Below are 18,445 nucleotides of genomic sequence, written 5' to 3'. Positions count from 1 at the left end.
ATACCAAGAGGAAGAGGATTCAAATACAGTTGGTGGTTCATTGGAGGAAGAATGGATTTGGATTGATGGGCATGTTTAGATTTGTTTGGTAAGAATTTAGACAGTAGGGGAGAATGTGTTCACAGATCACTTGGTGGATATGCACTCACGTAAGCGCATTTGTTGAGAGTTTGGAAGTTACTGCACTATATAAGTTTCCTTTTTTTGAACACACTGGAGAGGTTAAACAGAGGATTAATGAAGACACAGAGACATTGGAGTGAATGAGGTTTATTGGACCTATTGATTGATGTATGGGTCGGTAAATCTGGTAAGAGTCTTGTAGATTGGATTTATTGGATACACTTACCTGCTGATTAAATGAAGAGACTGGTGAATGGATTTCAAGGCTGGACTTTTTGATTCAAATTAATGATTGGAGACTGACAAAGAATTAGCTCATTAGTCTGCTGTTTTTTGTTGCTGTTGTCCAGGTAGGGGGAGAAACAAGACCAGTATGTGTTACTGATCTGCAACAGAGAAAAATCAGGTGTCCTGCCCTACCAGACAGGACTGTTCTTTGTGGCAGAGCTGTGTGAAACTCAGGACTGGTTAAGCAGAAATACAAATACTTTGGCAGGTAAAATATCTCACATGTATGTTCTGTCTTTACTTGGAATTCAGCTTTAAAGCTTAAAACAGCTGGAGAAACAGTGCAGCAGGCTATTAACAAGCAGAAGCACTATATATAAAGGAAACTTGTCCCCAAGAAATATGAAGTCTGCCATTGCTTACCTTGTAAAAATGCTAGCTGCCTTTCTCAGGCTTTAGCACTTTGAGTCATTGACCAGAAATAACCATGCATCGAGTGAAAACTAGAGTATAGGTGACACTCCTGATCTACTTACATACTGTGGGTCAGAGACAAAAAAAATATTGAGAACATTAAGTCAGATTTGCAGCCATACAACTAGTATTTTTGCATAAGGTGAGGCAAGCAATTGCAGGCAAAAATATTTTGGTCAATATATACACACCTAGATGGCTGCAGCAGACTGTGGAGGGGGCGAGAGCGGCTGGTTGAGGCTCTCAGTGGCACTGAGAGGCTGAGCTACCTGCTGGTCAGGCATGTGGCCGAATCCCAACATTATTGTCCTGATCCCTGCAAAGCCTAGACCAGCTCTGTGGTGGCAGCCAACAATAGGCTTTAGCCCACCTATGGCTGAATCTCAGTCACAGGAGTGCAGAACTAAGTGCACTTCTGTGACCCACAACAGCTTTGGCCATACTTCTCTTTTAAGTTTTGTTAAGAGATATGGTTTCCTATGTGTATATAGTAAAACATAATAGGAGCATCATAATGATTAGTAAGTCTCTTTTGTCTGTAGTATGCGCTGTGTTCATGTACTAGAGAACTCCATGCTCTATAATTCTCTGGCAGCCATATTCTTTTCGCCATGTTGAGTGACCCATTGAAGTTAGGTCATAGCTGCTTTGGCAGTCACGGCGTAGGAAAAGATGAGATTTTCCTAAGTAAGTCTCACTTGGCTCCCATTAGATTTGCAGCCATCAGCTAAAATGAAATTGCGTAAACTCTACAACTTAAGAATGAATCCATGAGCTTCATGGAAGTGTAAATCCTCACTCCTTATAGAGGCTGGCAACTCATGCTTTCCAAGAAGTATACACAGACTGATTGCGTAAAGAAGGAATCAAAACTTCTGTGGATTAATGTCCATGGCTCTCTCCTTTTCTTGTAACCTTCTGCTGATGTATTTACTGGCCCAACTATAAGCAATAACAATGTTGAGACTGAAAGAATGAATAACAATAAGTTGTGTTGTACCTTGAAAACTGCTAAAATATGCTATGTATAAGTATTTATGGATGGATTTTCTATTCACTTCCATCAGAATAGTAAATAAAGTAGATGTAAACCCTAAAAAAAATGACATTTAGTTTGGTAAAGCACTAGGTATCATAAACAGAAGGGATTTTTTAAATATGCAAACTACACAGTGCAGTTTCCTTACATTATAGAACAAATCAAAGTGTCCTGAATTGCATGTGCTGGAAAGCAGCCGTACTAGAGAAAAATGCATATAACATTGTGCATCATATGCAACACAGCTCTTGAATTGGTCTTTTATGCAGGATTTGCACATAATATACTATTTGGTTTAGGGGACCCCAGGGCATGCAGAACCAGCTCTGGAACAATAGAAAGAAACAGGCAGGAATGTTGGATATGCTGTGTGGTAAACATAAGTCAAATATAGCATTTCAAGTTACATGTTCACTTTAAGGTCTCCATAGGCAATTGTTCTTACAATGGAATCTTAAATTAAAAAATCACACAAACAAGCATGTTTGTATTGGTTGGCTCAGCATGCGTATGTACAATGTAGGTACAGTTGCAAAAAAGTATGTGAACCCCTTGGGATTACGTGGAGATTTGCATGAATTGGGCATAAAATGTGCTCTGAACGTCATCTAAGTCACAACAATAGAAGAACACAGTCTGCTGAACATAATACTACACAAACATTAGATGCTGCCATGGTTTAATTGCACATAACATGTAAACATTCACAGTGCAGGGAGGAAAAAGTTTGTGAACCTTTGGACTTAATAACTGGTTGACCCTCCTTTGGCAGCAATAACCTCAACCAAACGTTTCATGTAGTTGCAGATCAGACCTTCACAACGATCTGGAGTAATTTTGGACCACTCCTCTTCACAAAACTGTTTCAGTGTAGCAATATTCTTGGGATGTCTGGTGTGAATCGCTCTCTTAAGGTCATGCCACAGCATTTCAATCGGGTTGAGGTCAGGACTCTGACTGGGCCACTCCAGAAGGCGTATTCTGTGCTATTGCAGCCATTGTTTTGTTGAATTACTTGTATGCTTTGGGTCATTGTCCTGTTGCATCACCCATCCTCTGCGGAGCTTCAGTTGGCGGACAGATGGTCGTACGTTTTCCTGCAAAATGTCTTGATAAACTCTGGAATTCATTTTCCCATCAATGACAACAATCCGTCCAGGCCCTGAGGCAGCAAAGCAGCCCCAAACCATGATGCTCCCTCCGCCATGTTTTACAGTGGGGATGAGGTTTTGATGTTGGTGTGCTGTGCCTTTTTTTCTCCACACATAGTGTTGTGTGTTCTTCCCAAACAACTCAATCTTGGTTTCATCTGTCCACAGTATATTTTGCCAGTAGTGCTGTGGAACATCCAGGTGTTCTTTTGCAAACTTCAAACGTGCTGCAATATTCTTTTTGGACAGCAATGGCTTCCTCCGTGGTGTCCTCCCATGTACTTCATTCTTGTTTAATGTTTTCCTTATTGTAGATGTGTCAACAAAAATGTTAGCATGTGCCAGAGATTTCTGTAGATCCTTAGCTGACACTCTGGGATTCTTCTTTACCTCATGCAGCATTCTGCGCTGTGCTCTTGCAGTCATTTTTACAGGACAACCACGCCTAGGGAGAGTAGCAACAGTGCTAAACTTTCTCCATTTGTAGACAGTCTGTCTTACCGTGGACACATGAACATCAAGGCTTTTGGAGATACTTTTGTAACCCTTTCCAGCTTCATGCAAGTCAACAATTCTTGATCGTAGGTCTTCTGAGAGCTCTTTTCTGCGAGGCATGGTTCACATCCGACAGTGCTTCTTGAAACCAGTAAACCCAAAACAGGTGTGTGTTTTTTAAAGGCAGGACAGCTGTCAGCAACACATCCAATATCATCACACTGATTGGAGTCAAGGTTGGCTCACTCCTGGCTCCAATTAGCTCTGGGAGAAGTCATTAAGCTAGGGCCTCACATACGTTTTCCTCCTTGCACTGTGAATGTTTACATGTTATGTGCAATTAAACCATGGCAACAGCTAATGTTTGTGTAGTATTATGTTCAGCAGACTGTGTTATTCTATTGTTGTGACTTAGATGACGTTCAGAGCACATTTTATGCCCAATTCATGCAAAACTCCACGTAATCCCAAGGGGTTCACATACTTTTTCTTGCAACTGTACACTTTGTACCATCCTAACCTCTGGAGATCTGTAAAGATCGTTGTGCAGAAAGCAAAAAAACTGCTGCTTCTGCATAGGTCATGGATCGTCAATGGATATATGATGGTCTCACAGTTCAACCCTAATAGGGTAGTCATGGATGGAACAGTAGATGGTGGTCATCTCAATTCTTAGGTCTTTTCTAAAATGTAACTCCATTTTTTTTTTTTTTGCTAAGGTGAGGAAACATTGTTTTTCAGTTGCTGTCTATATTTCCATTTTTGTTGATTTCTCTTGTTCCAGTCCCTTTGACACCTGTATTAATATCTATTAATAGGAGTTAGTATTACTAAACCCAGGACCCTGCAATCACTATATCCGGTCTTCTAGAGTACACAGAAGATGGAAATGCAATTATTTTCGTAAATATAAACTGCAAAATACCTTTTCTCATCAGCAGTATATAGCAATCTTGTGACTTCTATCCATGTCCAGCAGAGCACTGGTTACAGCTTGTAAGAGGAGTTTACTTTCTCCTGTAGGAGAATGCAGAACCGCTGACCTCTGTCTGGACAGTGCTGATTGGCCCTGTGCTGATCACATGCACTCTCTCAAGAAAAAAAACCTCTCTACCCATACACACCAAACTAAGCACGTGCAGAGTGACTCCACACCAATGTTCTATCAGGAGATATTTAGGAGACACTGGAAGATGGGGAGGATCAGAGAAGACAAGATCAAACATCCTTTTTACACAATGCAGAAGATTAACCCCTTAGGTTCCACAATGAGTATAACAAGCATGCTTTACTGCATATTCAGACTGATTTTACTGTTGTGGGTTTAGTAACACTTTAATAAGAATTTTTATAGTGCATCAAATACTTTTTTCAATGTAGCAGTGTCCTTTATACCTTTACAGTATGTAAAGCAAGAAGGACTATTCACTATATTGTGTTTTCGATATATGATATGTCATAGGCAGGGATCCACAAAATAAATTCAAGGTGTTCTCTGTGTCAGCTAATTAGGTTCCATCTGTACCTTTTCTACTGAAGGTTAGAATATAATGCTTGGACAGGCTGTAAATAACCTGCTTTCTGATCTCATGGGCAGTGGCATACATACCACCATATGGACCTTGTGAAAAACAATAATTGCTTGCCCCCATTCAAAATCTGCCCAAGTACAGACTCAATAGAGTAACATTTTCATGGTTTGTAAGATGAATATGCGGTAACACAATTTATTAGCCTCAAATTTAAATGGCATCAAGAGGAAGTAGGGGGAGCTTTCTGCATGTCTCGGTGTTCTTTGAGAAAGCACAGTTCCTAGCACAAAACATGTCCATGTAAACCCTGTTCCTGCTGGCTATTTTAAAGCCTAACTCCAGTTTTTTTTGTACTTTAAAAAGGAAAAATGCAGGTGTGGGAGCGAGTACCTATCCAGAAATATTGCCCGCTCTCAGAAAAAAAGAAACTGCCAATAATAGTGGGGTGGGGAGATGAGTAGTTTGTTTGGACCCAGCTGTCCCAATAAACTATTTGGTTCACTAACAGATGCACCTACTTTTAGGGCTATATAACTGTATGCAGCATCAGCTACATGCAGTATACAGTGCTGTGTTTTGACAGCGAGATGGGGGACCTACAATCCTGCTCCCGTGAAAAAAAAATTGAGTTGGACTGATAGTTGCCCAGCCATTCAAAAGAAGCTCTGTATTTTATCATTCAATACAAGACTTTCTGTGATTGGCTGTGGTGAAGATTGTGACATTATCTGCACGGCTCTCCACCTCAGCCAATCAGAGGAAGCCCAGTGATGAAATACAAAGCTTCCTGTGAATGACTGAGCAGCTATCATCCCTGCTTGATTTTTTTTCTCAGGGGGTGGGACAGGAAGTCCCCATCCTGCTGCCCGAAACAAGCACTGTATACTTCCAATGGGTTTATCTGTTAGTGGAGCATACAGTTAGTTTAGACCAGCTTTCTCCAAACAAATGATTTATAGTGATAAGAAACCTGGAGATGTGCTTTAAAAAAAAAAACAATTTATTTTGCATCTTGGTGTGCGGTATTCCTGTTACTGGTACAATGGCCTGCACATACAGTTGTGCTCCAAAGTTTACATACCCTGGCAGAAATTGTGAAATTTTGGCATTGATATTGAAAATATGACTGATCATGCCAAAAAAGTCTCTTTTATTTAAGGATAATGATCATATGAAGCCTTTTATTATTAAATAGTTGTTTGGCTCCTTTTTAAATCATAATAACAGAAATCACCCAAATGGCCCGGATCAAAAGTTTACATCCCTGGAATGTTTGGCCTTGGTACAGACACATAAGGTGACACACACGGGTTAAAATGCCAATTAGAGTTTAAATTCCCCATCTGTGGCTTTTTAAATTGCAATTAGTGTCAGTGTATAAATACTCAATGAGTTTGTTAGCTCTTACATGGAAGCACTGACTAGGCTAGATACTGAGCCATGGGGATCAGAAAAGAGCTGTCAAAAGTCCTGCGTAACAAGGTAATGGAACTTTATAAAGATGGAAAAGGACATAAAAAGATGTTCAAAGCCTTGAATATGCCAATCAGTACTGTTAAATCACCTATTAAGAAGTGGAAAGTTTGGGGATCTCTTGATACCAAGCCAAGGTCAGGTAGACCAAGAAAGATTGCACCCACAACTGACAGAATATTCAAAGAAAAACCCACAGGCAACCTCAAAAGAAAAACAGGCTGCTCTGGAAAAAGATGGTGTGGTTGTTCTTAAGGAGTACAATACGGTTATACTTGAACAAAAATGAGCTGTTTGCTCGAGGTGCCAGAAAGAAGCTTTTACTGCACCAATGCCAAAAAAATAAAAGCCCGGTTACAATATGCCTGACAACACCTTGACATGCTTAACCAGCCCTTTTTGTGTCATTGATGCAGTAAAGGCTTCTTTCTGGCACCTCGACCATGCAGCTCATTTTTGTTCAAGTGTCATCATATTGTGCTCCTTCAAAACAACCACACTGTCTTTTTCCAGAGCAGCCTGTATTTTTCTTGTGGTTACCTAAGGGTTTCCCTTTGTATCCCGAACAATTCTTCTGGCAGTTGTGGCTGCAATCTTTCTTGGTCTACCTGACCTTGGCTTGGTATCAAGAGATCCCTGAACTTTCCACTTCTTAATATGTGATTTAACAGTACTGATTGGCATATTCAAGGCTTTGGACATCTTTATATGTCCTTTTCCATCTTTATAAAATTCCATTACCTTGTTACGCAGGACTTTTGACAGTTCTTTTCTGATCCCCATGGCTCAGTATCTAGCCTAGTCAGTGCTTCCACATAAGAGCTAACAAACTCGTTGACTATTTATACACGGACACTAATTGCAATTTAAAAAGCAACAGGTGTGGCACATTAACCTCTAATTGGCATTTTAACCCGTATGTGTCACCTTGTGTGTCTGTACCAAGGCCAAACATTCCAGGGGATGTAAACTTTTGATCCGGGACATTTGGGTGATTTCTGTTATCATGATTTAAAAAGGAGCCAAACAACTATTTGATAATAAATGGCTTCATATGATCATCATCCTTCAATAAAAGAGCATTTTGTGGCATGATCAGTCATATTTTCAATATCAATGCCCAAATTTCACAATTTCTGCCAGGGTATGTAAACTTTTGAGCACAACTGTACAGTGAGGTTTTTCTGCCCCGTAATAGCAAATGCCTATATTGGTAAGAGGTACTCATTACTGAAAGCTGGGAAAACATCCTATGTGCGGGCACATTTCTTCCTTCTCCTCTATGTAGATTAAAAGAAGCAAGAAAGAAAGTATCCCATTTGTACTGCAGTCACTGTCAGATGGGAATAACAGCAATTCTCTGCATTAACTGTTGCTTGAAGACAGATTGCTAGCTCCCATCCCTTGGTTCACAGAGAGATGTCTCCCTATATGTTGCTGGGTACCTGATTTCCCTTTTATAGATGAGCCTTACTGTGTGGCCAGATTTCGATTTATTCGGACAAATTTATACAGTGCTTGTATAGTGCTTGCATGTCTCCACTCTGTTTCCATTGTCTAGTTAGATTCTACAGAAGAACGTGCAACCTATTATGCTAGATTTTCCCCAGGCAGTGTAGAGCTGTTACATTTCCGCCTGTGTCATTAATTACTTTGAAGAGCTTTTTGCTCTCTACATCTTAAAGATTTTCATCTAAATAATGAATGACTCTAACTAGTTCAATAAGAATGCAATCAAAACTACAATCTTTGTCTGCGGGGTTTATATGTACCTACCACCTACACAGCCAGTTATGTGATGAAGAACTGGGAATTGGTTCAGAGCCAAGATGGCTGCTGTCCATTAAAATTTTGGAAGAAATTGCCAGGAAATTTTATTTTTCTAATTTATATTTCAGTCTTTTTATTCAAGTTTTTGAAAAAAAATCTCTCAATGGGAGGAAAAGTATCAATTTACAGGCAACTTGGATAGACAGAAATTGTAATAAGCATAGATATATAGAATAAATATTGGTATGAACTCAATTATCAAGTCCATTGGGTTGCAGTAAACCAGTGCCCAGTTATATTATTTGTAAACTCTTCACAGACGATATGGGAGATTTATTAAAAGTGGAACACACAGAATCTGGTGCAGCTGTGCATGTTAACCAATCAGCTTCTAGGTTATATTGTCAAAGCTTAATTGAGAAAACTGAAGACAGAAGCTGATTGGTCACTACCAAATTCCATGTGCAGCAGTTTTAGTAAACCTCCCCCCTATGTGTGCATCAGCCAAATATAATTCACTATGTAAAGTACAGCTTAACCTTTAGGAGAGATAGCTGAGCTTGTTGATAGGCTAACAACTCATAATTTCTCAGTGGTGCACGAAAATACAGATAATGAAAGATGTGGGGTGGGGGGGTGAAAGAAGATTGATAAAATGAAGTGTAGTTAAGATAGATTTACCAGAACCAATAGAGTAGGTGTTCTGAAGCCTCACTAATCCAAGGAGCCAGGAACATTTTAGTAGGAGGATAGGTGCCCCCCATGGCCCTGGATCTCGTTTTCAGAGAAATCTGCAGCAAAATAATTAGTCGACAGCGCCACCAGATGGTGAAATATTACAGTTCACCACAACCAGAAATGTAATGACTCTCAATGGGATTTTTGGGGGGGATTTTTTCGATCACATGTCAGTTCACAAGGTTCTCTTAGAGCAGTGTTTCTATACCTTATTGAAACCATGGCCTGGTAAATTCTTCCAAAACCTTTCTTGTTCTAGTATTTAACAAAAAAAAGTTTATAACTTTATACAATACATATATAAGACTTCAAAAATGTATTTAGCACACACGAAGGAGGAATGGGAGGAAAATGAGCCCTATTGAGGCAGCAATAATAGTATCTCCTAGCATTGGTGTCAGTGGCAATAATGGTAACTCCTGGCACTAGTGCCAATGGTCACAATAATAACAACTAGCATTGGTGTCAGTGGCCACAATAATAATTTCCACCTTTTGGTGTCAGTTGATGCATTAATGATCCCCAGGCATCAGTGGCTGCAATAATGACCTCCAGCATTGCTATCAATGGCTGCAGAAATAACCCCCAACATTTGTGTCAGTGACTGCAATAATAAACCTCAGCACTGGTTATTTGCTTTGACTGGAGTTGGGCTTTAAGAAAGGAGAGTTTCAGTATCATCGTAGTAATTATATATCTCAGCAGTCCTTTCCTAATGTGAAAACCTCTGGAATTCAGTTGCTGTGAGCAGCGCAGACCCTTTCCTTGCACAGCTGTAGCTTTGTATCAGTACTCTTACTGGTCACCTGTATATAAGGAGACTCATCAGACACCTATGATTAGAAGCCAGCATTGCCTTTACCTTAGCTTAACTCAGTAACCCCTCTGCCAAAAAATCATGGACATTTCTGACTCCATTCAGCTCCGAGATGTGATGCTGATCAGGGAGAAATGTGAAGCACAAGCCTTGGTTAGTGGGAATGCAGTGATCAGGGGCCGGCTTCAGGATGAGAGTAAAAGGACACAGCTGTTTGTTTTCCTGGAAACTTTTTTTTCACCCCTCTCCAAGCAGGCTGAGGGGAAAGGAAAGGGGGGGGAGGAGGGTTAAGCAACAGGGCTACAAGTGGGAGGATAGCAGGACAAGGGGGCTTTTTACTTGGGCCCTCTGTAAGAACAGCATTGAACAGCACACGGGAGACACCTGCTGCTCGTTTTTCATATTGCAACTAACCTCTCCTCTCTTTCAGGGTGCCAGAGGCCCTGATGGACCAACGGGAGGACCTGGGCTCCCAGGTACCAAGGTAAGTGCCCTTGAAGGTGTCAGCTCCGTTCTTCTGAATTGGCAATGCAGGCAGGTGATTTGAAATCCCAGTATCTCACTTTACAAGTTTCTGTTCACTTCATGTGGTTAACCATTCCATCACCTGCATCAACAGCCTCTCATGTGTTACCTGTGCTGGGTTTATCCCTTTTTTTTTCATAAAAGACTCTTTTATCTCAGTCATGACATTGGTGTAGGTGAACTAGAACTCCCAGCATGCATTGTAATATGTCTGTTTCCATAGCCTGCTGGTAATTGTACCACATGCTGGTTAGACTTTAATTGAGCATTCCCGTCATGAGCACAGATGCCTCTCATAGTTAATATTAAGCCTTGCAGCACCCTGTTCCCTTTAGAACAAGGGCCTGTTCACACAGATCTAGCTGTCTGCCAGCAGAAATAAGACTGCATGTTTATTTCAATGGCCTTTAAAAAAAATAAAAAAAAAATAGTGTAAGAAAAAAAAGTGTTTCCATTTACGAGACTGAACTGACATCCCCATATTGCACCATGATAAACATGGCTTTGGCAGCTACATTTGTGCATGTTTGTGTTGATGCTGTTACTGGAATTCAAAGGGATGGATGTGACAATAATACCTTAGTTTGTTTAAAGACATCCTACTTTATAGCCCTTTAGCCATTTCATCTGGACATTTTCACTTAGGGGTGTACTCCCTTTTTTTGCCAGCGGTTTAGACATTTATTATTATTATTATTATACAGTATTTATAAAGCGCCAATAGTTCACTCAGCGCTGTACATTACAAAGGGGGGCAGAACATGTGACAGAACAATACCAATACAATGCAAAACATGAGGGGATCGAGGGCCCTGCTCTTTCGAGCTTACAATCTAGAAGGGATGGGATAGTGGTACAGGAGGAGATAGCTGTGGGGGATGGAGTGGTAGGAAGAGTGGAGGAGGTCAGCAAGTTAGCAAGGGGTGAGGTAGGCTTCCCTGAAGAGATGGGTTTTCAGGGTGCGCCTAAAGGAGAGGAGAGTAGGTGATAATCTGATGGGTTGGGGCAGGGAGTTCCAGAGGATGGGTGACACCCTGGAGAAGTCCTGGAGGCGGGCATAGGAGGAGGAGACCAGGGAACTAGAGAGAAGGAGGTCTTGTGAGGAGCGGAGTGTGCGTGCTGGGCGGTACTTGGATATTAGGTCAGTGATGTAGTTCGGGGCAGTATGGTGGACAGCTTTGTACGTCAGTGTTAGGATTTTAAATTTGATCCGTTGCGCAATCGGAAGCCAGTGGAGGGATTGGCAGAGGGGGGTGGCGGAAATGGAGCGGTTGGAAAGGTGAATGAGTCTGGCAGCCGTATTCAAGATCAACTGAAGCGGGGATAGCCAGCGGCGAGGCAGGCCAGTGAGGAGGGAGTTGCAGTAGTCGAGTCGTGATATGATGAGGGAGTGGATGAGCTGTTTAGTGGTTTCTGGGGTTAGGAACGTGCGGATTTTGGCGATGTTGCGGAGGTGGAGTCTGCACGAGTTTGTTAAAGATTGGACTTGGGGCTGGAAGGATAGGTTGGAGTCCAGAATGACACCAAGTACTCTGGCTTGCAGAGCGGGTTTGATATTGACGTTGTTGGATGTGATGTAGAAGTCAATGGGGGGTGGGGTTCGGGCTGGGGGGAAGACAAGGAGCTCGGTTTTGGAGAGATTCAGTTTAAGGAAGTGGAGCGACATCCAATCTGATATGTCGCTCAGTAGGTGTGTGATTTGGGCAGAGACCGAAGGGGTGAGGTGGGGGGTTGAGAGATAGATTTGTGTGTCGTCGGCATAGAGGTGGTAGTTGAAGCCGTGAGAGTGTATGAGTTGGCCAAGGGAGGAGGTGTAGATGGAGAAGAGAAGGGGCCCAAGGACAGAGCCTTGAGGGACCCCAACAGAGAGGGGGAGTGAGGGGGAGGTGGTAGCATTATAGGTAACGCTGAAAGAGCGTTGTGACAGGTAGGATGAGAGCCAGGAGAGAGCAGAATCTCTGAGGCCGAGGGAGTGTAGTATTTTGAGGAGGAGGGGGTGGTCAACTGTGTCGAAGGCCGCAGAGAGGTCAAGGAGTAGGAGCACTGAATAGTGGCCATTAGCTTTGGCGGTTAGAAGGTCGTTGGAGAGTTTGAGTAAGGCGGTTTCGGTGGAGTGTAGGGGGCGGAAGCCAGACTGTAGGGGATCGAGGAGGTTGTTGTCGTTGAGGTGAGAGCATAGGCGGGTGTAGACGAGACGCTCGAGGAGTTTAGATGTAAGTGGGAGCAGGGAGATGGGTCTGAGGTTGGACATTGACTGTGTGTTGAGTTATTTTGAGGGGACAGCAAATTTACACTGTTATACAAGCTGTACACTCACTACTTTACATTGTAGCAAAGTGTCATTTCTTCAGTGTTGTCACATGAAAAGATAGAATAAAATATTTACAAAAATGTGAGGGGTATACTCACTTTTGTGAGAGAATATATATATATATATATATATATATATATATACAGTTTTGTTCAAAATAATAGCAGTGTGTTGAAAAAAGTGAATAAAGCTCAAGTTTGCTCAGCGCTTTAGACTGTTCAAAAAAATAGCAGTGTTTGTATTCTTCTTTACAAACTCAAACATTCGCTATATAAACTGAAAAATGTTTGAAGATTTTGCTTTCCTTTGAATCACTTAATGAATATTTCGTTGTATAAGCACTGTTTCTGAGAACTGCTGTACATCTGTGTTGCATGGAGTCAACCAACTTCTGGCACCTGTGAACAGGTATTCCAGCCCAGGATGATTGGACTACATTCCACAGTTCTTCTCTATTTCTTGGTTTTGCCTCAGAAACTGCATTTTTGATGTCACCCCACAAGTTTTCTATTGGATTAACATCCGGGGATTGGGCTGGCCACTCCATAACGTCAATCTTGTTGGTCTGGAACCAAGATGTTGCACGTTTACTGGTGTGTTTGGGGTCGTTGTCTTGTTGGAACACCCATTTCAAGGGCATTTCCTCTTCAGCATAAGGCAGCATGACCTCTTCAAGTATTCTGATGTATTCAAACTGATCCATGATCCCTGGTATGCGATAAATAGGCCCAACACCGTAGTATGAGAAACATCCCCATATCATGATGCTTGCGCAACCATGCTTCACTGTCTTCACAGTGTACTGTGGCTTGAATTTAGTGTTTGGGGGTCGTCTGACAAACTGCCTCCAGCCACTAGACCCAAAAAGAACAATCTTTTTTTCATCAGTCCACAAAATGTTGCGCCAGTCCTCTTTAGGCCAGTCAATGTGCTCTTTGGCAAATTGTAACTTCTTCAGCACATGTCTTTTTTTCAACAGTGGGACTTTGCGGGGGCTTCTTGCAGATAGCTTGGCTTCACATAGGCGTCTTCTAATTGTAACAGTACTCACAGGTAACTTTAGACCTTCTTTGATCTTCCTGGAGCTGATTGTTGGCTGAGTCCTTGCCATTTTGGCTATTCTTCTATCCATTCGAATGGTAGTTTTTCGCTTTCTTCCACATCTTTCAGGTTTTGGTTGCCATTTTAAAGCGTTTGCAACCATTTTAGCTGAGCAGCCTATCATTTTCTGCACTTCTTTATATGTTTTTCCCTCTCCAATCAACCTTTTAATCAAGGTACACTGTTCTTCTGAACAATGTCTGTAACGACCCATTTTCCTCAGAATTTCAGAGAGAAATGCACTGTAACCAGCATGGACAACATTTTGCTGCCTTCCTTCCTTAAATAAGGGCAATAATTGCCACCTGTTTTTCAAAGAATGAATGACCTCACTAATAGAACTCCACACTGCTATTATTTTGAACATGCCCCTTTCAATTAGTGATTCAATTACACAGAATCAGCAGCATGCATGTCATGACTGTTGGGTCTGTTGGATTTCTATTTCTCTACTACACCTGCTAGTAAATTATTTGCCATGTAGAAATATCATTTCTACCAAAAACAGTGATTGATCAGGTTAGTTATGTGTGACTGCTATTATTTTGAACACAGCTGTGTGTGTGTATATGTGTATATATATATATATATATATATACACATACAACTGGGCACTATTCCTCCCACTTACACCAATAAAAGGAGCACTATTCCTCCCCCTACTACCAAAGATGCATTGTTTACTCCCACTGATATCGGGACAATTTCTACTCCCAATGGCCACAGTCCGGCCCCCGAAAGTCTGAGGAACAATAAACTGGCACTACAGTGCATCCAGAAAGTATTCACTGCGCTTAACTTTTGCCACACTTTGTTATGTTACAGCCTTATTCCAAAATGGATTAAATATTTTTTTTTCCTCAACATTCGACAAACAATACCCCATAATGACAACGTGAAAGAAATTTGTTTTGAAATCTTTGCAATTTATTAAAATAATTTTTTTTTTAAAAAAAACCACATGTATATAAGTATTCACAGCCTTTGCTCAGTACTTTTTTGAAGCACCATTAGCATCAATTACAGCCTCAAGTCGTTTTGAGTATGATGCTACAAGCTTGACACACCTATTTTTGGGCAATTTCTCCCATTCTTTCTTGCAGTACCTCTCAAGCTCCATCAGGTTGGATGGGGAGCACTGCACAGCCATTTTCAGATCTCTCCAGAGATGTTCAAGTGTGGGCTCTGGCTGGGCCACTCCAGGACTTTCACAGAGTTGGCCCGTAACCACTCATTTGTTATGTGGGCTTTGTGTTTAGGGTTGTTGTCCTGTTGAAAGATGAACCGTCGCCCCAGTCTAAGGCCCAGAGCGCTCTGGAACAGGTTTTCATCAAGGATGTCTCTGTACATTGCTGCATTCATCTTTCCTTCGATCCTGACTAGTCTCCCAGTTCCATGCTTCACTGTAGGGATGGTATTGACCAGGTGGTGAGTGGTGCCTGGTTTCCTCCTGACATGACGCTTGGCATTTACGCTAAATAGTTCAATCTTTGTTTCATCAGACCAGAGAGGTTTGTTTCTTATGGTCTGAGAGTCCCTTAAGTGCCTTTTGGCAAACTCCAGGCGGGCTGCCATTTGCCTTTTACTGAGGAGTGGCTTCCGTCTGGCCACTCTACCATACAGACCTGATTTGTGGAGTTCTGCAGAGATGGTTGTTCTTCTGGAAGGTTCTCTCTCCACAGAGAAACGCTGGAGCTCTTTTAGAATGACAATCGGGTGTTTGGTTACCTCCTTGGCTAAGGACCTTCTCCCTCAATCGCTCATTTTGACCAGGCAGTCCGCTCTAGGAAGATTCCTGGTGGTTCCAAACTTCTTCCATTTACAGATGATGGAGGCCACTGTGCTCATTGGGACCTTCAATGCTGCAGAAATTTTTCTGTATCCTTACCCAGATCTGTGCCTTCATACAGTCCTGTCTCGGAGATCTATGGACAATTCCTTGGACTTCATGGCTTGGTTTGTGCTCTGACATGCGCTGTTAACTGTGGGACCTTATATAGACAGCTTTATGCCTTGCCTAATCATGTCCAATCAACTGAATTTCCCACAGGTGTACTCCAATCAAGTTGTGGAAACATCTCAAGGATGATCAGTGGGAACAGGATGCACCAGAGCTCAATTTTGAGTGTCAGGCAAAGGCTGTGAAATGTGGTTTTGCCTAGGATTTAATAGTGATGGAATACCTACTTTTTTATATATATATTTTTTTTTTGTCCGGTTTTACACTTCATTTTTCATACTGTACTTGTTCTGGCAGCCTCTTCCCTCAGTGGCTTCCTCTTTATGCAAGTGCATCCTAAGTGTGGGTGGATGTCCCCTAATGATGTTGCAACAGCTGCTCCTCATGTTTCCTCTATGGATGGGGGCTGAACCTGCAGGTATTGTTAAGTCAACCTAGGGTGACAGCACTGTTCCTTTTTCAGATACATTGCAGTGAGTGAATGTTGTCACCCTAAGGCAGGAATGTATCTATACCAGTATTTTATACTATACAGTTGTTAAACTCAATCACATTTAATATAAAAGAACCTCCAACATTAAACCGTTAGATTAGGGAACGGAGATATACTGGAGAGAGGATGCAACTATCTGCTCTCGGTTTTATTTCACTTTGCAAATTGCAATCTGCATTTTATGGCCCATTGATAAAAAGATAACTGAAAATCTTTCCAGCCATAATTTTATTTTTTTTAATATACCTGGCTTTTGTTCTCCCTGTTATGCAGGGTACTCATCATACAATGAGCTGCCTTTATGTAACACAAGAATAAACATAAGTTCAAATTTAAGCTAAAGTGGAACTCCAGCAGACAAAAAGTAATTTTGGATAGATTCAGGAGAGTTTAGAACCTCTTTTAAAGCACATTGTGTCTCCAATGTTAATGAATCCGCTCATGTCTTCTCCTCATGACAGGGTGACACAGAAACAGGAAGTGAGAGTATATCTCTGCATAGAAGACACAGACAGAAATAGCAACTTGACATAGGCTTTGACTCTTCTCCATTCTGTCTAAAACAGAATTGTTTTGGCTGGAGTCCTGCTTTGATGTGGCAATGTGATTATTACAGAATGAAAAAAAAATTAAAATCTAAGATTGATCTAATCTATTCTAATTGTGGAGGAGAAGCCTGACGTGATCACCAAACATTCAGCTCATGTTTGCTATGTTGTTACAGCTGGGATTCGTTCCTGTGTATTAGTTATGTAGGCCGACCATGTCCAGAGTTGATTGCATATGTGACTTGTTTTATGAACACAACATGCTAGTTACACTGTGGTAGGTAGGCATTGGGAGAAAGCCTTAGAGTATAGTTCCTGACATTGTCCTCATGAATACTGTAGCTTTATCTTAAAGCCCAGACGTTGAAACAGCTGAGATATAATGCCTGGGATCAATGCTGTTTGGAGGGAGGGGGGGGGTCCCTTCTCCGTCATGCTTAGCAGCAGTCTGTTTGCAGCTGCTGACAATATAATATTCAGGGAAGCTTGGTGTTATGGGTCTCCGCCACCAGCAGAAGCAACAGGAGATCATAATCTAGGACTAAACTCTTTTTAATAAATTTTTTTTGTTATCAGTAGATTGGGAAGGGCCTGGTCACTGCTTGGTCTTTAACACCTGGCAAGCAGGACCATACTGTAGTTCCCTGAGCTAACATGCATTGTTTATATAAACCTATGGAGAGTCCACTAGATATCAGTAATTAGGACACACAAAATTACAAAATGAGCAGGTTAAATAGCAGGGGAAGGAAGTAGCACCATGCATAGGGTCTGACAATGGGTCCAAGGATTTCATCCTGATACTGAATCGTAATCAGGGTGTCATTGTCTAGCCTGCAGAAGTCTGTGCGTCCCTCCATGGATCTGACTCTCCACCAAAATTGTCATGCTGAAGGATGTTGCATGCAGCATAACATTCTCCATGGCTTCTCCAGAGTCTTTTAAGTCTGTCACATGTACTCAGGGTGAACCTGCTCTCATCTCAGAAAAGCACAGCTCGCCAGTGGTGGACCTGCCAATTCTGGTGTTCAGTGGCAAATGCCAATCAAGCTCTGTGGTGTCAGGCAGTGAGCACAGGGCCCACTAGAGGACGTCGGACCCGCAGGCCACCCTCATGAAGTCTGTTTCTGATTGTTTGGTCAGAGACCTTCCCACCAGTGGCCTGCTGGAGGTCATTTTGTGGGCTCTGGCAGTGCTCGTGCTGTTCCTCCTTGAACAAAGGAGCAGATACCAGTCCTACTGATGGGTAGCTCTTCTAGAGTAACTGCTTTTCTCCTGGAATCTCCTCCATGCTCTTTGAGACTATGCTGAGAGACACAGCAAACCTTCTGGCAATGGCACGTATTGATGTGCCATTCTGGAGGAGTTGGACTGCCTGTGCAACCTCTGTAGGGTCCAGGTATTGCCTCATTCTATCAGTAGTGACACTGACCCTAGCCAAATTCAAAACTAGTGAAAAACAGTCAGAAAAGATGAGTAGAGAAAATTTGTCAGTGTCCTCCACCTGTAAAACCATTCCTGGTTTGGGGGTTGTCTCATTGCTGCTCATCTAGTGCACCTGTTGTTATTTTCATTAACACCAAAGCAGCTGAAACTGATTAACAACCCCCTCTGCTACTTAAATGACCGGATCAATATCCCAGGAGTTTAATTGACTTAATGCTATA

General features: G+C 41.8%; 1 protein-coding gene across 2 annotated transcripts in view; it reads left to right on the top strand.

Moving 5' to 3' along the window:
• The window catches only part of COL27A1 (collagen type XXVII alpha 1 chain), a 592,361-nt gene that overhangs the window by 361,309 nt on the left and 212,607 nt on the right, over nt 1-18,445 (top strand). For both annotated transcript variants that reach the window (XM_089692938.1, XM_089692937.1), the window contains exon 29: nt 10,271-10,324. In XM_089692938.1, the coding sequence (XP_089549064.1) occupies nt 10,271-10,324 (54 nt within the window). The remainder of the gene's footprint in view (nt 1-10,270; nt 10,325-18,445) is intronic.

This window comes from Staurois parvus, unplaced genomic scaffold (genome assembly GCF_062004578.1).
Source record: "Staurois parvus isolate SC_StPar_1 unplaced genomic scaffold, SC_StPar_1.0 ptg000608l, whole genome shotgun sequence".
Taxonomy (NCBI): Eukaryota; Metazoa; Chordata; class Amphibia; order Anura; family Ranidae; genus Staurois; species Staurois parvus.
This window is presented reverse-complemented; position numbering and strand designations above follow the sequence as displayed.